We start from the raw sequence: 25,286 nt of genomic DNA on the forward strand, positions 1-25,286 counted from the left end.
ATGCCTTTGTAAAATACTTATATTTTAAGCAAGTATACCTAATGTCATTTTCAATTATTTACTACATAGGATCATAGGAATAAAAGTTATAATAATCAGAAGATATTGACTAAGTGCTTAACATATAATCCAGGTGCTGTATTAAAAATGTATGAAACAAGATTTATTTATATTTAGCTATTATAATAATTCTGTTTGGCAGATAAGGAAATTGAGACGATGGTAAAGTCAGTGTTCTAGGGCATCACATTTAAAGTGTATATTGGTTTTCATTAAACCACATCTGTAATTTTTCTATTTATCTTTATGTATTTTTTTGTCTTTGCTTTTGCTCTGACACTATTACTAGTCCTTGGCAGAACACATAAGGTGTTTGCTGGTGGTGTTATTGTTGTTTTGAATTGGGCATGCACTGATTAATGGCTATACCCTTTATCCTTTACTGTAAATTTGGAGACACATGTATACGCATTTTGTAAATAAAGCAAAAATGTTTGCCAAGATGACAATGGAAATCAATACTAAGGCATAGAAGATTCTTGACCAGAAATAAATTCTTTAAATATCTATTATAGTTTTCTCTAGTTTCATATAAATTTAGTAAATTAAAAAGATTATTTTTGTGTTCTAATTGTGATACCATAGTATTAGTCTTATCCTCTAATCATAAACAACCATGAAAACCTGGAGAAAATATAAAATTACACCATTGCCAAGTGAAAGAAGGGTTCAGTGTTTGGGATGTCTGTAAGTATAGGATTTAGATAAGCAGGATACCAAAGAGGAGAGAAAACATGGAGAAGAAACTACCCTAAAAAATCTTCATTAAGTTCCCCTTTTTCCTTGGCTGATTTCTAAGCTGCAGGTGCATAGGGCACACTCTGGGGACTTTGAAGACAGCAGCTGCTAGAATTCTGATTGCTGAGCAAATATTCTAGAAATTGCATAGCAGAGACATTGAGGATTGGCCCATAGAGAGAGCAGATGAATACTTTGTGCTTTCAGTTAAAATATCAATAAGGCCATACCAGGGATTAACTATAAGGTCTTCTCAGAGTAAGGGGAAATCTAACATGGACCCATTGTAATAACATTTAAAAACAAGCCTGAAAAAATCAAGATGATCCATCAGTAATTTAGCTATCTGCTAGAACAAAACTGAAAACTCTACTGAGGCTGATAAGATAATGTAGTCTCTATACCACTTTGTCTGCAATTTTTGCCATGCAAAACAAAATTTTCTAAGAGCTAGTAAGTGGAGAAAACTGACCTAAAATCAAAAGTTCAGACAGTCAATAGAAGCAGATCATGAGCTGATCCAGATATTGATGTTAGCAAAGACTTCAAAATACCTATGATTAATATGTTTAGGAAAACAGGAGAAAGAATAGACAAAATGTACCAGAAGATGAATTATTTGAATTGAGATTAAGAATCACATGTGGAGTGTGGCCAGGATCTAAGTTGAGGTTCCTTACTGGGCTGCTGCCCCAGCCGGACTGCCATTATGGAACTTAGCACTGAATGTCTCCAGGGGAAGCTGCAACAGGACCCAGAGGCATGGAGGCAGAAGACATAATGCTCAGTGTTGCACATCCAGGTTCCTAGTCCTGGTGTGTTGGCCGAGTCCAAGGTTAAGCCACTGCTTCAGAGATACCAGCTGATGAATGCATGTCCAGCTGAAAATCTCTTGTGTATCAATGCCTTTGCACAGAAAACCCTGACCCTAGAGCAAGTGGGCCCATGAGCAGCAGAAATGAGGAACCAGGACCTGCCCAGACATTAAATTGTAAATCAAGATTTAAAAAAGAATGAAATGTTTATTCTAGAATAGCAAAATATAAAATCTGTAATAAGAGCTCATTACATGAATTTTTAAAAATGTAGTGAATGGGTTTAAAAACAGACTCGCCGGGCGCGGTGGCTCACGCCTGTAATCCCAGCACTTTGGGAGGCCGAGGTGGGTGGATAACGAGGTCAAGAGATCGAGACCATCTTGGTCAACATGGTGAAACCCGTCTCTACTAAAAGCACAAAAGAAAATTAGCTGGGCATGCTGGCATGTGCCTGTAATCCCAGCTACTCAGGAGGCTGAGGCAGGAGAATTGCCTGAACCCAGGAGGCGGAGGTTGCAGTGAGCCGAGATCGTGCCGTTGCACTCCAGCCTGGGTAACAAAAGCGAAACTCCATCTCAAAAAAAAAAAAAAACAGACTCAACAAAGCAGAATTCAAGATTAGTGAACTCAAATACAAGTCTGTAAAAACATGCAAACTGAAACACATGGAGTGATAAAAGAGATGTGAGTCTCACTATGTTGCTCAGGCTGGACTTGAACTCCTGGGCTCATGGGATCCTCCATCTTCACTTTCTGAGTAGTTAGGGTTACGGGTGTGTACCATCATGCCCAGCCCTAAAATTTTTATTTTTAATTATAAGAATGGAATGGAGCATATGAGATAGGTAGAATGCAGTTAAAAGGTTTTAAATGAATGCACTTGGACTCCCAGAAGGAGAAGAGAGAGAGAATGATACAAAGCAGTACTTAAAGAATTTTGTACTTGAGAATGCTTGATAATTTTCTGTATCTGAAGAAATGCATCAATCCACAGATTCTGGAAGCTCAGTAGCCCACACAGAATAAACTTAAAGAAAACTATAGCTAGGCACATAATTGTTCGATTGCCAATATTAAAGAAAAAAAAATCTTAAAGCAGCCAGAGAACAAGGACACATTTATGGGAAAAACAATAACAATTATGGCCGAAATTGTATAAAAATAATGAAGGCCAGAAGACAATGGAATGAAATGTATAAAATTCCAAAAGAGGAACACAACTGCCAATGCACAGTTCAGTACTCAGCAAAAATATATTTCAAAAAAATGCTGAGGTGATCACTACTGGCCATGGTGTAATAGCTAGTACCAGACTTGATCTCAACCATAAACATCTAGAATACTGTACAAAAAAAGTGAAACAACTGTTTTTAAATATTGTACACCGGGGAGTGCAGGATAGTGATCCATGAGAGAAGACCAACAAATGAAGTGTAAACCCAGCAATCTCTTAGAAGTACTTTGCAAAATTGCTGTGCAAGAAGGAGTAAACCCAAGCAGAGCATAGCAGTAAGGATAAGAAGACAATGACTGCAGTTTGGGGACAAAATGACTGCAATTTACAAGGAACCAGCTTGGGAATGAAGTTTTCTTTAGAAGAATAACATTGCATTGAGATTCCTTTGCGGATTTGGCTGAATACTAAGCTGTTAATGTATAGGAGGAAACGTCCATGAGGTTACACAAACAAACAAATTGCGAGGGCACAGAAGCTAAGTACAATTGCCAGAACTCAAACAAAGAGGGGGAGATGTTCAAATTACAACCTGTAAAAAGGGAAAGGCCCCACTGAACTGAAACATACAGCAGAGACAGCAAATGAGAGGCTAGTCATTGGGTCTAAAGTAGCATTAGTCCTCGACCTAATAATATAGTATTGGGCCTCTAGATAAAAGATAATTCTGATCTCTGCATAAAAATGCATACTAGTAAGCTTCAAAATTTCATATTGATTCAGAACTCAATTGTTTTCTATAACAAAGCCCAACACACCTTAAGGAAATTTAACAAAATACTGATACTTAACAGCCAACATTCAAAATATCCAGTATTCAATAAAAATTTACTAGATATGCCAAGCAGGAAAATGTGACCCATAACAAGGAAGAAAATCATTCCATAGAAACATCCAAATATGACAGAAGTGACAGAATTAGAAGGCAGATGCTTTAGCAGTGCTTATATGCTCATACACACATGCTCAATATGTTCAATATTTAAAGGTAAATACAGGTATAAATGTAATGAGAGTAACAGAAGTTATATAAAAAGGAATCAAATGGAACTTCTAATAACAACAATGTGATATCTGAAATGAAAATTACACTGAATTGTGTTAATAGAAATTAGCAACTATAGAAAATAAGATTGGAGAACTTAAAAGACATAGCAATGGAAATCATGCAAGCTGAAGTACAGGAGGAGAAACAATAGAGGAAGAATTTTTATTGCACCTCAGATACTTGTGGGACAGACAGTATGTCTAACTGCCTTCTCAGAAAAAGAAGAAAGGAAGAATAAAGTATTTGAAGAAATAGTGACTAAAAATTTTTGAGAGTTGATTAAAAAAACCTTGCTGAAAAACAATGATAAAAAGAATATCTTAGAGGCAACTATGGAAAAAATACACAGTACATATAGAGAAAAACTGATGAAATGACTAGATACTTCTTTTTATGTATCAGAAACTATGCAAACCAAAAGATAATGAAATGACATGATTAAAATGCTGAAATAATAAAAAAGAACTATCACCAAGGAATATTATAGTCAGCAAAGATTAAGGTGTAATAATGACTTTTTTAGACAACTGAAAGCTGAGGAATTTATTGACAGAATATGTGAATTTCAGGAAATATCAAATTAAGTTTTTCAAAAATAATATAAAATTGAAGCTTGCATCTACACAGAGGAACAAAGAACACCAGAAATGAAAAACATGTAGGAAAGATAAAAATTTTTTTCTCAAATTTTGTTTATTTAATACATAATGGACTTTAAAAGCAAAAATAATGACAATATATATATTCATAACATATACAGAAGTAAAATATATGAAACTAATCACATGGAGGTAAATGCAAGAATATTGTTTTTACCTATGGAATTGTGTAACATAACTTAAGATAAACTGTGATAATTTAAAGAGGATTATTGTAAAGCCTTGAACAGCTACTAAATGTATAAAAGAAGGAAATAAAACTATTAAGTCAAAAGTGGAAATAAAATAGCATTATAAAGAACATTTAGGTAATATTAAAGCAGGCAGGAAAATAGAAAAAAGGAAACAGCAGATTAGACAAAAAGAAAACTAAGATCAACATAATAGATTTAAATCCAACCGTACTGTGTATTATATTAAGTATAATTAATTATATGGTGTAAACACTCCAAATAAATGGCAGAGATTTATTACTCTGGATCAAGCAGAATGACTCAACTATATTTGGTCTACAAGAACATCATTCTAATTTATAAACACATAGATTGGTCAGAAGTAATAGCAAGGAATAAGATATACCATGCAAATACCATCATTGAAAAATTGAGTTTCTGTATTAATGTCTGGTAAAGTAGACCTAAGAAGTAGAATTATTCTAGGGAAAAAGATTGGCATTTCGTTATAACAAAAGGACCAATTCATCAAGAAGACATTACAATCTTATGTGTGTCTGCACTCAATAACAAATCTTGAAAATGCATCAAACAAAAACTGGCAGAACTAAAAAGATAGACAAATTCATAATTACAGTTGCTGTAATTATGTAATTAATTTGACACTCCTTTCAGTAATTATTAAATAGAATATCAGTAAGGATATAGAAGACTTGAACAATAATATCACACAACTTGACTTAATTGATGTTTATTTATAGGATATTACACCACTAATAGCAGCTTTTTTTTTCTTTTCTTAGTTCATATATTCACTAAACTAGACCATACCCTGGGCTATAAATCATGCCTCAATAAATTCAAAAAGGGTAAAATTTTATAGACTAGGTTTGTCATCTACAACACATTAAATTAGAAATCAACAACAGATATATTCCAAAAATATCACCAAATCTTTAGATATTAGACAACATACTTTTAAATAACCTCTTTCTTAAGGAAAAAACCACAAAGAAATTTAGAAAATATTTTGAACTGAACAAAAATGAAAACACTATCACAATTTGTGGGGTGCCACTGATGCACTGGGTGGAGCAAAGTTTCTTAACCTTGGTAGTATCAACATTTCGGACCACGTATGTTTGACTGTTCAGGGTGTTATAGGATGTTTATCAGTATCCCTGGCCTCTACCCACAATATGCCAATAGTACTTCTCTCCTCCTTCCACCTTTTGCCAGTTGTGACAACTAAAATTGTCTTCAGACATTGCCAGATGTCCCCGGGGAACAAAATTGCTCCCAGTTGAGAACTGCTAGCTTAAAGGAAAATTTATCACTTTAAGTATTTACATTATAAAAGAAGTAAGGTCAAAAATCAAAGTCCAAGTTTTGCCTTATGAAGCTAAAAAAAGAAGAGCAAATTGAAACCCAACTCAATAGGAAGAAGGAAATAATAAATATAAGAGCAGAAATTAATGAAATAGTAAATGGACACAATAGTGGAAGAAATAAAACACTTCTTTTAAAAAGGAATATCACTACAGACCCTCAGAAACTTCGGAAACTAAAAGTATAGTAAAGTAAAATATGAACAACTTTATTCCAATTAACTTGACCATGTAGATTACTTGGCTTATTTGTAATCAAGAATTTGAATTTATGTTTTAAAACCCTCCCACAAAGAAACTGCAGGCTAAGATTTTTTCACTAGTGAATTCTATCAAACATTTCTGAGAGAAATTAAACAATTCTAAGCAAAATTCTTCACAAAACGAAGAGGTAGAGGGTACATTTCTGAATTTATTTTATGAGACCAACATTACCCTAATAGCAAAATCAAACAATGACAATATAAGAACAGAACATTATAGATTAATATCCTGCATTAAACATGTACTCAAAATCTACACGATAGTAGCAAATGAAATCCAGAATTATATTTTCAAAAGATACACTGTGTCTCAGTAAGGTGTATTGCCTAAGTTATATAGTTGTTTGTGTGAGTGTATCCATGTGCTCATCTTAACATGTACACAGAAAGCATTTAACAAAATCGAACACCCTTTCATGAAAAATAAAATTCTCTCGGCAGTGTAATCTAGTCTTATGTAAACTGATAGGGATATGTGTGAGAAATCGACAGCTAACATTTTACTTAATGATGAAAGACTGAATATTTTACTTCTCAAGTCAGGAAAAAGGCAACTGTGTGAATGAATCTCAGAAACATGTTGAACAAAAGAAGCTAGGCACAAGACAGAACAGTAACATAGAAGTATTTTTGAAAAGTTAAATTCTATTACATTTATTTAAGGTGTACAACATGATGTTATGGAATACATATGGATTGTAAAAAGGTTACTGTAGTGAAACAAATTAACATATCCATCATCTCATACCGTTTCCCATATTTTCTCTGTGTGTTGGGCAAGAGCAACTAAAATCTGTTCATTTAGCATGAATCCCATGTTTAGTACAGCTTCATTGCTTATGGTCCTCATCTTGTGTATCAGATCTCTAGATTTATTCATCCTATATATTGGCTACTTTGTATCCTCTGACCTACATCTCCCCATTTCCTTTCTCCCCACCCCATCACCACTCCTGGTAACCACTGTTTTGTTCTTTATCACTGTATATATTTATATATATGTATATTTAAGACTCTACACATATGTGAGATCATGCCATATTTTCCTCTCTCTGTCAGTCTGATTTCACGTGGCATATTATCCTCCTAGATCATTCATGTTGTGGCAAATGGCAAGATCTTGTTCTTTTTTTAGGGCTGAATAATATGACATTGTATATTATGTACTAGCGTCTTTCTTCATTCATTGGTTGAAAGACACTTAGGTTATTTCCATATCTTAGCTACTGTGAATAATGCTGGAATGGACATGGGAGTGCAGATATCTTTACCAGGTGGTAATTTCACTTCTTTTGGGTTTATGGCCAGAGGAGGGATTTCTGGTTCTGTGAAGTTCAAGAACTGACAAAAATTATGGGTGTATAAGTCAAAAGTTGTTATCTCAGCATATGGGTGGGTCTACTGATTTGAAAGGGAAGAAATTTCAGATTTATGAAAATGCTCTGTGTTGCTATCTGGATAGCAGTTTCATAGGTTTTTTATTTACCAGAGGTCTACCATCTTATTGTAGGCTCTACTCATGTCATCAAATAACACCACATGTCTTTCCCAGCGTATTTCAACCATCATCATTTGGATTCATGTTCTTTAGCTGTTAGGAAACATTTGTCTACAGTAGGGATTTGTACATTCTTTTAATGAGTGAACATTTATACAGATACTCTAATTGAAATTAAGAATGTTTTTTGAACAAGATTGTAATTCTTCCTAAGATATGGATTCAATTGTGGGAGAATCTATTTGGACAGAATGTGTGATTCTAAAGTGATATAGGTATAAAGGCAGAGTAAGACCCTGCCATGGGATTTCTTCAGCACATAGGAACAAAAATTCCAGGCACAAGTCCCTGATAATAAAAACATATGGGAATTTCCAGAACTTGATCCTCAGAATGCAACTGAGCATCCATCCTAAGAAAACAGACATATTCCAAAAATATCCCCCAAACTTTAGATATTAGACTACATACTTCTAAACAACCTCTTTCTCAAGAAAGAAACCATGAAGAAATTTAGAAAATATTTTGAGCAGAACAAAAATGAAAACACTACCTATCACGATTTGTGGGATGCCACTGATGTACTGCACAAGGCGCATGAATTAGCCTCACCCATAACTATGAGATGTGGAAGAAAAGGGAACAAGATAGCTTCCTTGTTCAATTAGGGTAGGAAACTTAAAGGGACAATCCAAAACCTCAAGTTCCATGGGCAGGCAGAAGTAAGATCCTAGTAGAATTTAGACTAGAGCATTAAGGAAACAGAGCCACTGTCAGAAAGGTTATTTCAGAGGAACTGGTACACAGAAGAAAAGAGCATTTTATAGGGTAGCTTTGCATTCTCTCTGAGTAGTTCTTACTTGCCTTGCTAGTTCAGTTTGTGTGTCAGAACTTTTCTCTATTTTACAGTGAAATAACTCACTGAGTAACTAGAGAAAGATAAAGTTTGAGGTGACAAAATGTAAGCCAAAGACCTAGGAAGCAAAAGAGAGAGTTGGTGTGAAAGGACAGCTCTCCTTCACATAATACTTTCAGGCTCTCATTCCATATTTCTTACTCTCAAACTTGTTAAGATTATCCACGGAAAGAGAAAATTTGCCTTTGGCTACTTGAAGCCATTTAGATAAGATTTTTTATCATCTGGGACTTAGGATCTGTTCCTAATATGTTGACAAAGAGCTGTGGTTGTGATATGGGAGAGGAGCAGGGAAATGCTGGGAAGGGAAGGGTGTGGTCCCTGGCAAGGGCTCCACCCCAGGCCTGTGCCCACAGGCCTAGGTGAGGATAGGCATTTCTGTTTTGTGCCCAAATGTTGCATTTTCCAAACCACCCTGTCCCGCCACGCCCCCATCCTGTGCCTGTAAAAACCCCGAGACCCTAGCAGGCAGAGACACAAGTGACCAGACATCTAGAGGAACACACTGGTGGAAGAACACACAAGTGGCTGGACCTTTAGAGGAACACATCAGCAGAAAAAGACACAAGCAGCTGGATGTTGAGAGGAACACACCGGCAGGAGAACATACAAGCGACTAGATGTCAAGAGGAGCACACTGGCAGAAGAACACACTGGCAGACACCAGCAGGTGCTGGCGGGCCGACTGGTGGAATGATGGTTTGGTTGGGGCACTCAGAGGAGAGCCTGGCCACTGAGCGGCCCGACTACAGGGGAAAACTACCTTTCCATTCCATCTCCCTTCTGGCTCCCCGTCCATTTTCTGAGGGCTACTACTACTCAATAAAAAACCTTGCACTGATTCTCCAAGCCCATGTGTGATCCGATTCTCTGGTACACCAAGGCAAGAACCCCAGGATACAGAAAGCCCTGTCCTTTCAATAAGGCAGAGGGTATAATTGAGCTGATAAACATAAGCTGCCTGCAAATGGAAAAACTAAAAGAGCACCTTGTAGCATATGCCCACTGGGGCTTCAGGAGCTCTAAGCATTCACCCCTAGATGCTGCCATGGGGTCAGAGCCCCCCAACCTGCCTGTCTGCATGCTTCCCCTAGAGTTCTGAGCAGCGGGGCACTGAAGAAGCAAGCCACTCCCCCTGTCACATGCCCTGCTAGGGTGATAAGGGAATTTTTCTCATTTAGAGTTCATTCTGTTGTAAATATCTGCTATGATCAGCATTCTTTTAATGTTTCCTTAGATGAGGAAGGGGGAAAGAAACTTAATCAGTATCCTGGGGTTTCAGATTTGTGTGATTTTTATCTTCCTGTTCTCTCAGCCCTAGTCACAGAGCAACCAAAAGATGTAGCAAGTACCAAAAGACCTTTTATGATTTGATCCTTATATGAGGCAGGATCAAATGATTGTTAACAGTTTTTGGAGTCTGGCAGGGCTGGATTTAAATTCAAACTCCACCACTTACAAGTTATATTCAAATTGTTTAATGTCTGTTTCCATAAATATCTCATGGAGTTCTTGTAAGAATTATATGAGATAATATTTTCAAAACATTTGATGTATAGTCAGTGCTCAATAAATGGAAAGAGCCTCTGTGGTGATGGGGTAGAGATGGTAGAGGTATTGAAGATGGCGATGGTTTTTCTGCGTTCTTCACCTCTACTCACTTGCATTTAGTTCTGACACAGCACTTAGTACTGTAACTGAAATACATAGTAATTGAATGTAATGAATACTGAGCTTTCAGTATTTCTTTGAAGGAGTTTGTGAGGTCTGTACACATTTGTCATAATTCTGTTTAATTTTGTCTTTGGGTAAGAAACAGTGGCTATCTCTCTTTTCTTAGAAGACAGAGACCCTCAAGACATAAAGTTAGGTATCAATTGTTTCCTACCTTGCACAGTCTTGAGCTATACTTTGTTTAGGTATATCAAAACAAAAAAGTCATAGTTTCTTTCCTTGGAAACCATTTACTGTTTTTGTTTTATTTAGTAAACTTTTTTTTTTTTTTTTGAGTTGGGAGTCTTGTTGTGTTGCCCAGGCTGGAGTGCAAAGGGGTGATCTCGGCGTACTGCAGCCTCCGCCTCATGGGTTCAAGCAATTCTCCTGCCTCAGCCTCCCGAGTAGCTGAGATTACAGATACCCACCACCATGCCCGGCTATTTTTTGTATTTTTAGTGAGTTGGGGTTTCACCATATTGGCCAGGCTGGTCTCTTGGCCAGGCTGGTCTTAAATTCCTGACCTCATGATCTGCCCGCCTCAGCCTTCCAAAGTGCCGGGATTACAGGTGTGAGCAAGCGTGCCTGGCCCAAGTAAACTTTTTAGTGCTATATTACATATGCACAAAAAAGGGAACAAATCATGAGTGTACAACTGGTTGCTCTTTCTCAGATGTAATACTCCATGTAAGCACCAATCAGAAAGTGTTAAGTAGAAGACCTCAGGACCCCTTTGAGTAACTGCTTTTCCCCAAGGTATAGGAAGGATTATAAGCAGGAACATAACATGTCTTTGGGATGGTTATTCTTGCCTGTTTTCAAATTTTATATAATTGGAGTTATACTATACACCTGATTTTTTTGCTCTACCTTCTTTGGTTCAAAATCATGTTTGTGAGAGTAATTCATATTGTTACATGCAGTAAGAATTTGTTCATTCTTTTTTTAAAAATTGATAAATGTATTAATCCATTCTTGCATTGCTATAAAGAAATACCTGAGACTTGGTAATTTACAAAAAAACAGGTTTAGTTGGCTTATGGTTCTGCAGGCTGTACAGGAAGAATGATATTTCCATCTGTTTGGCTTCTGGGGAGGCCTCAGGAAACTTACAATCATGGCGAAAGGCCAAGGGGGAGCTGGCACTTCTTACATGGCAGGAACAGGAGAAAGAGAGAGAGGCAGAGGGAGGTGTCATACTCTTTTAAACAAGCAGATCTCATAAGAACTCACTATCATGAGAAAAGCACCAAAGGGGATGGTGCTAAACCATTTCTGAGAAACCAATCCCATGATCCAATCACCTCCTACCAGGCCCCGCCTCCAACACTGGGGATTATAGTTCCACCTGAGATTTAGTGGGGACACAGATTCAAACCGTATCATTCCACCTCTGGCCCATCTAAATCTGTACCTAATTCATTGAAAGCTTTTTTTTTTTTTTAATCATGAAAGGGTGTTGAGTTTTTTCAAATGCCTTTTCTGCATCTACTGAGATGATCATATAGCTTTTGTCCTTCATTGTGTTAATGTGGTGTATCCCATGTATTGATTTGCATATGTTGAACCATCTTTGCATCCCAAAGATAAATCCCACTTGATTGTGGTGAACATTCCTTTTAATGTGCTGTTGAATTCAGTTAGTATTTTGCTGAGCATTTTTGCATCTATGTTTATTAGTCATGTTGACCTATATTTTCCCTTTTTTGGTATTATTTTTATCTGGTTTGTGTATCAGAGTAATGATGGTTTCATAAAATTAGTTTGGAGGTTTTCCTCCTCTTCACTTTTCTGGAAAAGTTTGAGAAGGATTGGTAATAGTTTTTACCTAGATATTTAATAGAATTCACCAGTGAAGCCATCAGGTTCTGACCTTTTCTTTGGTAGAATATTTAGGTTAATGATTCCATTTCTTTTTAGTCATTATTGGTCTATTTAGATTTTTGATTTCTTCCTGATTTAATCTTGGTAGTTTGTATGTCTAGGAATTTATCTATTTCTTTTAGGATATCCAATTTGTTGGTGTGTATTTGTTCATAGTGGTCTCTTATGATCATTTGTATTTCTGTATACTTAACTGTAATCTGAGTCATCTCTCTTTTTCTTAGTATAGCCAAAAGTTTATTGATTTTGTTTTCCTTTTCAAAAACCTAACTCTTAATTTTGTTGATCTTTTCTATTGTTTTTCTAGTTTTATGTTATTCATTTCTGCTCTGATCTTTATTATTTTCTTTCTACTCACTTTGGGCTTAGTTTATTATTGGTTTTTCTAGTTCATTTGAGGTGTAATATTAGGTTCTTTGAGATCTTCCATTTTTTTGATGTAGGCATTTATTGCTATAAATGTTCCTTTTAAAACTGCTTTTTATGCATCCCATAAGTTCTGGTATGTTGTTTCCATTTTCATTTGTCTCAAGAGCAAACTGTGTACCTTTTAAGTTAAATGTACATGCATGAAATAACAATGCATCTATCTTCCAGTACAAAGTATTATGGTGTAAGTTGAATATGCAAGACAGCAAATTGGGAGAGAGTAGCAGTTAAAGAGGGTGATTTTAATTATGGCATATGAATCAGGGCGTATTTTGAAGGAAATGAGTTGATTTGTTACCAAAGAGTTACATGGTAAAAATAAAAAGATAATTTTTATGAGTCTGAACTCCAGCCTAGTTTTGGTTATCACTATGATAATATCCGGTCTTTGAATTAACATGAATTTTCTCATAGGTTTACTCCTCTCCTCTTCTCAAAACTTACAAAAAGGTGTTCTAACTGGATTGAGAAATGGTATAAACTACTTAAATGCTTGCATAGATGACTTTCATTTCATGTAGTTGATATCTATTGACTGTCTTGGAGGGCATAAATATTACAAATGTATTGAGAGGCAGCATGATTGTGCCTGTAGAGCTAGTTGCAAGACCTGCATCCCAAATATCCCTGAATCACAGATTTTTTTGTGTGTTCAAAATGTGATGTGATAGCCCATTTTTCCTCTTGTCTGACATTCTATCTTTATTATTGTGAAGTCTCTTTGCCCTGGTATATGCATAGTTTTGTAAGGTATAGCTAATGCATGATTATGACTGATTTGAAATTATTCCTAGAGGTATTCAATGACAGTTTTATGGGAAATTTGGTCAGATTAGGTTTTCTTATGTTCCAGATTCCTACACTGTCCTATAGATTTTGGCTGTAAGCTTCTTAATATGAGTCGCCATCATATTAAGATTACTTAATGAAGAAGTTTTGTGAAAACACCAATTTTTAGTGCCTTGTAATTGTTTGTTATTGCTTGAGTCTGTGTTTATTCTTTCCTAGCAAGTCTATGAATAGCATTTTAATGGAGAGCAGAAATGAGGAAGAGAGTGGAGAGTGGACCATGAATTAGCAAAGCTCCAACTTGCTTTCTAGGATTAGAACAATATTTAACAATGAAGCCATACATTTCTGCAATTATAGTTTTGTTTGGAAATAAAGAATTATCTTGAGAAAAGGTAGTTTTGAAAATGGTTGGAGGGCAATTAAGTAACCTAGTATGTCAGAGTAAAATAACATGTATGTGTTTAGCTATTGATACATATTTGAGATGTTCCATCTTTGATATATACCTATCAATAGAGAGCTAAACACATACATGTTAAATTATACATATATTTGGGTTTTTGTTTTTGAGACAGAGTCTTGCTTTATCACCCATGCTGGAGTGCAGTGGTACAATCTCGGCTCACTGCAACCTCTACCTCCCAGGTTCAAGCAATTCTCGTGCCTCAGCCTCCAAGTAGCTGGGACTGCAGGTGCATGCCACCACACCCAGCTAATTTTTGTATTTTAAGTAGAGACAAGCTTTCACCCTGTTGGCCAGGCTAGTCTTGAACTTCTGGCCTCATGTGATTCGCCTGCCTCAGCCTCCCAAAGTGTTGGGATTACAGGCATGAGCCACTGCACATGGCAGATATATATTGATACAGACTTGAAAATCAAGTCTGTGTTTCATGTTAATGCTAAAGTTAATAAGTGATTTAATATGTTGAGATGAGTAATGAGTCAGAAGCATCAAATAGCTTACCAAAATCACACAGCTAACAAATGATAAAGACAAAAATTGAATCTTGGTATGTTCTGACTCTGAAAAATCTTATTTTCATTTTACCCAGTCACCTTTGGTTCTCCTTATCAGTCTCCATTGGCCACTAAAACAAGACTTTCAAATGCTGTTTTCTCAACCTCTGACTTTGTTGGGATTCTAACTCTTTGATTTTCTTATCATCTCAGTGTTCAGCCTAGTGGGTCCTTTAAGTGTCTGTCTTGGTCTAGATAAGGATGTTAGGCCACAGTTAAAAAGTATGACCCAGCAGATACTCTGCATTTGAAGAATTGGCTCCTGAACTACCACTACCTTTCCCCTCTGTTATTTTCTGGAACTGTTTAGCCCAACTGTTTCAGTGTAATACACTGATATAGTATAATACATAACTTCTTTTTAGGTGATATATTACCTAGATATATATGAGGAATGACACAGATTAAGAACTGAGTAGAAGTACCTAATAATTGTATGAGTTGGTTGAAATTTCTTAAACTCATTGAGTTTTAGTTTATTTATGTACAAGAAAAGAGTAATACTAATTTCTTGGAGGTAATTATCAGGATTATGTAAAGATATCAAATGCCTAAGCGTAGCCTATCTGGTGTGTAATACTTCCCAAGAGATAGCAGTTTCTTAACCTTTTCTCTGATTTCTGATCTGCTATGCTATCTCTAGTCATCTGCTTTAGTTTTGCTTCATTCATTCACTCTGTTCCCACTCTCTTTGTTGAAAAGCTATAGTCTCACTTTTTTTTGTTTGTTTTGTTTTTGTTTTTTGTTTGTTTTCTTTTAACTTTTAGGTTCAGGAGTATATGGGCAGGTTTGTTACCTAGGTATTTACTCATGTCATGAGGGTTTGGTGTACAGATGATCTGGTCACCCAGGTACTAAGCATAGTACCTGATAGGTATTTTTTCTGATCTCTTCTGCCATCTTCCACCCTCAAGTAGGCCCTACTGTCTGTTATCACCCTCTTTGTGACCATGCTTTCTCTTTATTTAGCTCCGGCTTATAAGTGAGAACATGAGGCATTTGGTTTTTGTTCTTGCTTTAGTTTGCTAAGGATAAGGGTCTCCAGTGTCTTCCACATTGCTGCAAAGAACATGATTTTATTCTTTCTTTATGGCTGTGTAGTATCCTATGGTGTATAGATAACTAATTTTCTTTATTCAGTCTACCATTGATGGGCATTTAGGTTTATTGTATGGCTTTGCTATTATGAATAGTACTGCAATGAACATATATGTGCATGTGTCTTCATGGTAGAAAACTTTAAATTTGTTTGGTTATATATTCAATGGCAGGATTGCTGGGTTGATTGGTATTCTGTTTTTAATTCTTTGAGGAATCACCACACTGCTTTCCACAATGGATAAACTAATTTACACTCTGACCCAGCAATGTATAATTGTTCTCTTTTCTCTGCAACCTTACCAGTGTCTGTTTTATTATTTTTTTTTTTTTCGTTTTTTTAAAATAGTAGCCATTCTGACTGGTGTGAGATGATATCTCGTTTTGGTTTTGATTTGCATTTCTCTGATGATTAGTGATGTTGAACATTTTGTCATATGCTCGTTGGCCACATGTATGACTTCTTTTGAAAAGATGCTGTTTATGTCCTTTGCCTACTTTTTAAGGGGTTTGGTTTGTTTATTTGCTCGTAAATTTGTTAAAATTCCTTATAGATTGTGGACCTCAGACCTTTGCCAGATGCATAGTTTGTAAATATTTTCTTCCATTCTGTTTTCTATTTTGATAGTTTATTTTTTGGGTTTTCTGTTTTGACAGTTTATTTTGCTGTGCAGAAGATCTTAGGTTTAATTATATCTCATCTGTCAATTTTCGCTTTTGTTGCAATTGCTTTCGGGGTCTTTGTCATGAAATCTTTGCCAGTTCCCTTGTACAGAATTGTGTTTACTAGGTTATCTTCCAAGGTTTTTATAGATTTAGGTTTTACATATAAGTCTTTAATCCATCTGTGTTGTGATTTTTGTGTATGGTATAAGGAAGGGGTTTGATTCCAACCTTCTGCCTATGGCTATTCTGCTTAAAAGCTCCTTGAGCTGATAAACAACTTCAGTTAAGTTTCAGAAGAGAAAATCAATGTACAAAAATCAGTAGCATTCCTGTACACCAATAGCATCCAATAGCACCGAAGTGGAGCTAAATCAGGAAACCAATCTCATTCACAATTGCCACAAAGAGAATAAATTACCTAGGTATACAGCTAACCAGGGACATGAAAGAGCTCTACAATGAGAAGTATGAAATGCTACTCAGATAAATCAGAGATGACAGAAAGAAATGGAAAAACATTCCATATTCTTGAGTAGGAAGAATCAATATAGTTAAAAAGGTGATACTGCTCAAAGCAATTTACAGATTCAATGCTGTTCCTGTCAAATTATCAATAACATTCCTCACAGAACTAGAAAAAACTATTTAAAAATTCATATAGAGCCAAAAAAGACCCTGAATAGCCGAATCAATGCGAAGCAAAAAGAACAAAGCTGGAGGCATCACGTTATCTGACTTCAAATTATACCACAGGGCTACAGTAGCCAAAACAGCATGATACTGGTACAAAAACAGACACACAGACCAACAGAATGGAGTAGAGTGCCCACAAATAGTGCCACACACCTACGACCATCTGATCTTCAACAAAGCTGACAAAAACAAGCAGTCGGTGTTCAGTAAGTTGTGCTGGTCTCATACCTTTGTCACCTCTGCAAGTACACAGTGGGTATAGCCTGATCATTATGTTGAACCCTATTTTTCTTTGTCTTAGGTCTCTAGTGGGTTTAATTAAAACCAAGTAATTTAATGTGGATTACTTTTATAATGTAACTTTTCTCTTTAGAGTTTGTTTTTGCCTCTATTGTATCTTTGCCACTTGATCTCTAAATTAGCTCCTAACTTAAGTATTCCAATTTGTTGTTTTAAATCATCCAGAGTGTGGCCTATCAGAAAATACAAATGAAACCATAGAGATGAGGAACAGTTATAGTATGTATACTAAATTGGTCATCCTTTTTTTAAGCGATGAATAAGATTTTAGTTAAATATATACAAATTTAGAAAATATTCAGTTGCACAAAGTAATCAAAGACATAAAATCCATAAAATATCTTTTGTTTAAATTAGTATAAAAATTAGCAGAAAAACTTATAAAAGTATTTAGTACTGATGATTATGCAATGAAGTAATACTCTACAAATATCTAGGGACAATGCAAATGAGAACATACCATAAGCAGAGCCATTTAACTGGATATTTGGGAGTCTAGCTTTCACTTGTGTTTGTCTTCATAGATAAGCATATGCATTATGGATCACAGTATTGATACCCCTCATCCTAGTAGCTTCAAATAGTAATTCTAAATAAATTATCCAAAGTATATAAAATTATGTAAAATTGAAAATGTATTATAATATTATTTATGTAGAGTTTTTTCTGTTTAAATCCTGCTAGATTCATTGAAGACCCTGGCCTGGTATAACATATGAAAAAAATATATAAAAGGGACACTGTAGTCACACTCTTGCATTTTCATGATCTCATACTAGAACTGACTTATTCTGTTTATAGTAGCCAAATGAAAAAGAAATAAAAAGAAATAACCTAAATCTCCAGCATGAGAAGAATGGCCAAACAAATCGTGGCTTACTTCCAAAAAAGAATATTATGGAACAATTAAAGGAATAAACTACAACCAGATGCAATACACTTCCAGATATTCACATTCATAATATTCAACCAAAAGGGGAGGTTGCAGAAGGACATACATAATATTATAGAAAGTATCAAAATATGGAAAATAATACTACATATTGTTTCTGGTTATATACTTGTCATAATAGTACTTTTTAAAAACAAATGAGATACCTAATACCAATAATGGTCATCTCTGAGGAGAGGGAAGAAAATGATTAAGGATGTTACACAGGAGCTTAAACTGTATTTGTGATGTTTAGAGGCTATGTAAGTATTCATCTTATGATTCTATGTATTTTTCTATGTGGCTGAAAGATTTCATAATTTCAAAAAAAGAATGATGATTCACTAAATAATTTGATCATAGTCTTTTAAAAACATATATCATCCTGTCTTTTGAAACAGATGATAAATGACAGATATAAAATTTATAATTCACTAAATATACTTTGAATCTTTAAAGAAGACAGTAAAATGTTAATTTTAAAATCCATATTTTCAAAATTAACTTAGAGTTTATATTAATAAATCTGAGTATTTTCTAAGAAAACAAAATGGATCCCCTTAATTATTTTTTTGAGGTAAACTTTTTGTTAATTCTTTTCATTTTATATGTGTGAAATCATAAAGCAGTAAACACTAGTTTCTAGATACAGTAGGGATTGTTGTTCACATTTGCTTTTTAAGAATTTTTTTTGAAGGGAAGTTTTTGAAATTTATTCTCTGTAGAATATTGTTTGTCACTTAAGATTTTGAATATTGTTTGTCTGCTGTCCATTTAGAAAGGAATTAGGTCTTGACTAAATAGCTGGGCTTTGAGAATTTCAGCTTAGTGTTACAGCTACCGTGACTGATGTTGATGGAGCTATTATATAAGATGATTGCCATCAGATGCTTTAATTCCAAGATTATTTGAATGGAAGGGTATTACAATAAGGAGAACCTTAGAGAAATTTCTAATTGAAAAAGAAATGATTTTAAGTTTTGTTGAAATTTTATTTTAATTTATATTAGATTCATTAACTTTATGATTTACACTGTTGTATTTCAGGGAAAGGTGGCCCAGACAGCATGTATGTCAGCTTGCAAGCATTTAGCTACATCCTTGATGCAACTTTTGTTGGAAGCTGAAGTGCGACAGCTCACCTTGGGAGCATTACAGCAGTTCAACTTGGATGTCAGAGAATGTGAACGTAAGACAGTGAACATCGCTTTGCTTCTTTGTCTTACCAGCAAACTCATTTCTGTGGGGGAAGAAAACATTTTAGGTGTTTAGGGTCCTTGTTCCTAAAGGGGTCAGATAATACCTAGATAACAGAGATAATTTTTAGAATATCTAGCAATAGAATTTGTCAGCAAGCTAAGTTGAACTCCTAGAAGTGCTTAGACCCATATTGAAAACATATCTCTGTCTACAAGGAAGTCTGCTCTCTATAAGGAATATAAGGGAGGTATGCATTTAATAGACACTAAAGTAAACCTGATTGCCCAAAGGCTTCAAAAGAATGCAGTTTTGAACTACTTTCTTCTACTATTCCGTTTAAAAACTAGCTATATCTTATATGCAAACTCTTATTTGTCTAAAGAACAAATTCTGTGTACATTAATTAATCAGAAATGCTTTCTTTATAAGAAATAAAAAACTTTAGAGTGGCTTAAACAAATAAATTTTATTTTTCTCAAAGGCAGTAAGTTGCTGTATTGGTTTAATTGCTCAGTGATGTCCTTATGGACCCCAAGCTCTTTTGTTTCTTCTCCTTTGGCATATATAATTAGAGTGTGAACTCTTCATTCTCATAATATATTACAGTCAGAAGAGACCCACATTCAAGACAGGGAATGGACCTATTCCTTTTATTAAGAAAATGAGAACCTTTTGAGGAGATCCCTGACAAACTTTCCTGTATGTCTCATTGAACAAAACGCTGCCATATGATCATTTCTAGCTCTATGGGAGGCTGGGAGATTGAGTACCTGACAGAGTGAAAGAGGAACATCATTATTGGCAGAGTTGACTCATCATAAATCATCCACTTGAAGTTGAATGCAAAATTAGGCTCTCGTTAGGAAAGAATGAAGAGCTGTCGGTGAGAAATGAAGATGAACAAGAAATGTTATGACTTTTGGAATTTTTTCTTATTCTAAGAAAATTAATATAATGAGAAATTACATGAGTCTGCTGACACCCTTGCCCCACATTTTAATTTTACTACTTATTTGTTTCCTTTGGTTGACTCTTGATGGCTGGAAATTAAAGTTTTATTGGAAATGCTATTTTCCATTTAAAAAGGCATTAATAGGACTTCTAGTTATAGCCGTCACAAAGTAAAAGATATCAAAGTTACCCTTTTGCCATAAACAACTGTAAAACTGGATAAACTGCATGAAGCAACGCTTTTCATGTGTCCTTTTAAAGTTCTTTCATAGTATTTTATAGTTTGTAAGATATTTTATTTCTTTGGCTAAATAATTTCCTAAGTATTTAATTTTATTCGTGGCTATTGTAAATGGGATTACTTTTTAATTTCTTCTTCAGATTGTTCACTGTTGGCATATAGAACTGCTACTGATTTTTGTATGCTGATTTTGTATCCTGCAACTTTACTAATTTGTTTATCAGTTCTAATATTTTTTTTTTGGTAGAAGCTTTAGGTTTTTCTAAATATAATATCATATTATTTGCAGACAAGGATAATTGACCTCTTCTTTTCAATTGGATGACTCTTTTTTCTTTCTCTTGTTTAATTGCTCTAGGTAGGATTTTTAGTACTATGTTGAATAACAATGGTGAAAGTAGGCATCCTAGTTGTGTTCTGCGTCTTAGAGAAAAAGCTTTTGGTTTTTCTCCATTCAGTTTGATACTAGCTGTGGATCTGTCATATATGGCTTTTATTTTGTTGAGGTAATGTTTCTTCTATACCCAATTTTTTTAGGGTTTTTATCATGAAGCGATGTTGAATTTTATGAAATGGTTTCAGCATCAGTTGGAATGATCATATGGTTCTTTTGATGGCTGGAAATTAAGGTTTTATTGGCACTGCTGTTTTTAATTTAAAAAGGCATTAATATCCTTCATTCTCTTCATGTGTTGTATTACATTGATTGACTTGCATATGTTGAACCATCCTTGCATCCTTGGGATAAATCCCATTTGGTCATGATAAATGATCTTTTTAATGTATTGTTGAATTCAGTTTGCTAATATTTTGTTGAGAATTTTTGTATTAATATTCATCAGAGATATTGGCATGTAGTTTTCTTTTTTGATGTGTCTTTGATATTAGTATCAGGTTAATACTCACCTTGTAGAAGGAGTTTGGAAGTATTCCCTTCTCTATTTTTCAGAACAGTTTGAGTAGGACTAGTATTAGTTTTTCTTTTTTTCTTTTTCTTTATATGAATATATATGTTATATATATATATGTATATATATAATTGCATTTTAGGTTCGGGGTACATGGAAAGAACATGCAGGATTGTTGCATAAGTATATACATGGCAGTGTGGTTTGCTGCCTCCATCCCCATCACCTATATCTGGCATTTCTCCTCATGTTATCCCTCCCCAACTCCCTACCCCTCTTTGTCCCTCCCCTAGTCCCCCCCCACAGACCTCAGTATGTGATGCTCCCCTCTCTGTGTCCATGTGTTCTCATTGCTTAACACCTGCCTCTGAGTGAGAACATGTGGTGCTTGATTCTCTGTTCCTGTGTCAGTTTGCTGAGAATGATGGTTTCCAGGTTCATCCATGTCGCTACAAAGGACACAAACTCATCGTTTTTTATGGCTGCATAGTGTCTATGTGCCACATTTTCCCTGTCCAGTCTATCATCAATGGGCATTTGGGTTGGTTCCAAGTCTTTGCTATTGTAAACAGTGCCGCAATGAACATACCTGTGCATGTGTCCTTATAATAGAATGGTTTATAATCCTTTGGATATATACCTAGTAATGGGATTGCTGGGTCAAATGGAATTTCTACTTCTAGGTCCTTGAGGAATCGCCACACTGTCTTCCACAATGGGTGAACTAATTTACACTTCCACCAACAGTGTAAAAGTGTTCCTATTTCTCCACATCCTCTCCAGTGTCTGTTGTCCCCAGATTTTTTAATGATTGCCATTCTAACTGGCATGACATGGTATCTCAGTGTACTTTTGACTTGCATTTCTCTAATGATCAGTGATGATGAGCATTTTTTCATGTTTGTTGACCTCATATATGTCTTCTTTTGAAAAGTGTCTGTTCATATCTTTTGCCCACTTTGGAATGGTTTTGTTTGGTTTTTCCTTGTAAATCTGTTTCAGTTTTTCATAGATTTTGGATATAAGTTCTTTGTTAGATGGGTAGATTGCAAAAGTGTTTTCCCATTCTGTTGGTTGCCAGTTCACTCCAATGATTGTTTCTTTTTTTGTGCAGAAGCTCTGGAGTTTAATTAGGTCCCATTTGTCTATTTTGGCTTTTGTTGCCAATGCTTTTGGTGTTTTAGTTGTGAAGTCCTTGCCTATGCCTATGTCCTGAATGGTTTTGCCTAGGTTTTCTTCTAAGGTTTTTATGGTGTTAGGTCTTGTGTTTAAGTCTTTAATCCATCTGAAGTTAATTTTAGTGTAAGGTTTCAGGAAGGGGTCCAGTTTCTGCTTTCTGCACATGGCTAGCCAGTTTTCCCAACACCATTTATTAAACAGGGAATTCTTTCCCCATTGCTTGTTTTTGTCAGGTTTGTCAAAGATCAAATGGTGGTAGATGTGTGGCATTGCCTCCGAGGCCTCTGTTCTGTTCCATTGATCTATATCTCTGTTTTGGTACCAGTACCATGCTGTTTTGATTACTGTAGCCCTGTAGTATAATTTGAAGTTAGGTAGTGTGATGCCTCCAACTTTGTTCTTTTTGCTTAGAATTGACTTGGCTGTGCAGGCTGTCTTTTGGTTCCATATGAAGTTTAAGGTGATTTTTTCCAGTTCTGTGAAGAAGGTCATTGGCAGCTTGATGGGGATAGCGTTGAATCTATAAATTACTTTGGGCAGTATGGCCATTTTTACAATATTGATTCTTCCTAACCATGAGCATGGAATGTTTCTCTATCTGTTTGTGTCTTCTCTTATTTTGTTGAGCAGTGGTTTGTTGTTCTCCTTGAAGAGGTCCTTTACATTCTTGTTAGTTGTATTCCCAGGTGTTTGATTCTCTTTGTAGCAATTGTGAATGGCAGTTCGTTCTTGATGTGGCTCTCTTTAAGTCTGTTATTGGTGTACAGGAATGCTTGTGATTTTTGCACATTGAGACTTTTCTGAAGTTGCTTATCAGTTTCAGGAGATTTCGGGCTGAGACTATAGGGTCTTCTAAATATACAATCATGTCGTCTGCAAATAGAGACAATTTGACTTCCTCCTTTCCTAATTGAATACCTTTTATTTCTTTTTCTTCCCTGATTGCCCTGGCTAGAACTTCCAATGCTATATTGAATAGGAGTGGTGAGGGAGGGCACCCTTGTCTCGTGCCAGATTTCAAAGGGAATGCTTCCAGTTTTTGCCCATTCAGTATGATATTGGCTGTGGGTTTGTCGTAAATAGTTTTTATTATTTTGAGGTAGGTTCCATCAATACCTTGTTTATTGAGTTTTTTTTTAGCATAAAGCGCTGTTGAATTTTGTCGAAGGCCTTCTCTGCTTCAATTGAGATAATCATGTGGTTTTTGTCTTTGGTTCTGTTTATGTGGTGAAATACGTTTATAGACTAGCATATGTTGAATCAGCCTTGCATCCCCAGGATGAAGCCTACTTGATCGTGATGGATAAGCTTTATGATATGCTGTTGCAATTGGTTTGCCAGTATTTTATTGAAGATTTTTGCATCTATGTTCATCATGGATATTGGCCTGAAGTTTTCTGTTTTTTGTTGAGTCTCTGCTGGGTGTGGTATCAGGATGATGTTGGTCTCAGATAAAGATTTGCAGAGGATTCCCTCTTTTTGGATTGTTTGGAATAATTTCAGAAGGAGTGGTACCAGCTCCTCTTTGTATGTCTGGTAGAATTTGGCTGTGAACCATCTGGACCTGGGCTTTTTTTGGTTGGTAGGCTATTAATTGCTGCCTCAACTCAACCCTTGTGACTGGTCTGTTCAGGGTTTCGATTTCTCCCTGGTTTAGTCTTGGGAGGGCGTAAGTGTTCAGGAATTTGTTCATTTCTTCCACGTTTTCTGGTTTACGTACATGGAGTTGTTTTTAGTAATCTCTGATGGTGGTTTGTATTTCTGTGGAATCTGTGGTTTATATCCCCTTTATCATTTTGCATTGCATCTATTTGATTCTTCTCTCTTTTCTTTTTTATTAATCTGGCTAGTGGTCTATTTTGTCTATCTTTTCAAAAAAACAGCTCATGGATTTATTGATTTTTTGAAGGGTTTTTTGTGTCTCTATCTCCTTCAGTTCTGCTCTGATCTTAGTTATTTCTTTTCTTGTGCTAGCTTTTGAGTTTTTTTTATGTTGCTCCTCCAGCTCTTTCAATTTTGATGATAGGGTGTTGATTTTAGATCTTTCCTTGCTTCTCATGTGGGCATTTAGTGCTATAAACTGTCCTGTAGACACTGGTTTAAATGTGTCCCAGAGATTCGAGTACATTATGTCTTCGTTCTTGTTGGTTTCAAAGAACATCTTTATTTCTGCCTTCATTTCATTGTTTATCCAGTCAACATTCAAGAGCCAGTTGTTCAGTTTCCATGAAGTTGTACGGTTCTGAGTTAGCTTTTCTTTAAATGTTTGATAGAATTCTGTAGTGAAACCATTTTGTCCTGGGCTTTTCTTTACTGGGAGCCTTTTTATTATGGTTTCAGCCTTCTTAGTTGTTACTGGTCTGTGTTCCAGGGCCTGGAATGGGGGCCTCATGACTCTGCCTGGTGCCCTATCCTTCTGTGACTGAGCTGGTATCCAAGACACATGACAGAGTTCTCTTTGCTATCCTCTCCTGTTAAGCAGAAGGAAA

At 35.6% G+C, this 25,286-nt stretch overlaps 1 protein-coding gene across 5 annotated transcripts in view; it reads left to right on the forward strand.

Moving 5' to 3' along the window:
• Positions 1-25,286, forward strand: part of EXOC6B (exocyst complex component 6B) — a 661,151-nt gene that overhangs the window by 434,975 nt on the left and 200,890 nt on the right. For all 5 annotated transcript variants that reach the window (XM_032292191.1, XM_032292190.1, XM_032292192.1 and 2 more), the window contains one exon: positions 19,366-19,507. In XM_032292191.1, coding sequence (XP_032148082.1) covers positions 19,366-19,507 — 142 coding nt within the window. The remainder of the gene's footprint in view (positions 1-19,365; positions 19,508-25,286) is intronic.

The sequence above is a fragment of the Sapajus apella genome, unplaced genomic scaffold (assembly GCF_009761245.1).
Source record: "Sapajus apella isolate SASKATOON/1434 unplaced genomic scaffold, GSC_monkey_1.0 scaffold26, whole genome shotgun sequence".
Lineage (NCBI taxonomy): Eukaryota > Metazoa > Chordata > Mammalia > Primates > Cebidae > Sapajus > Sapajus apella.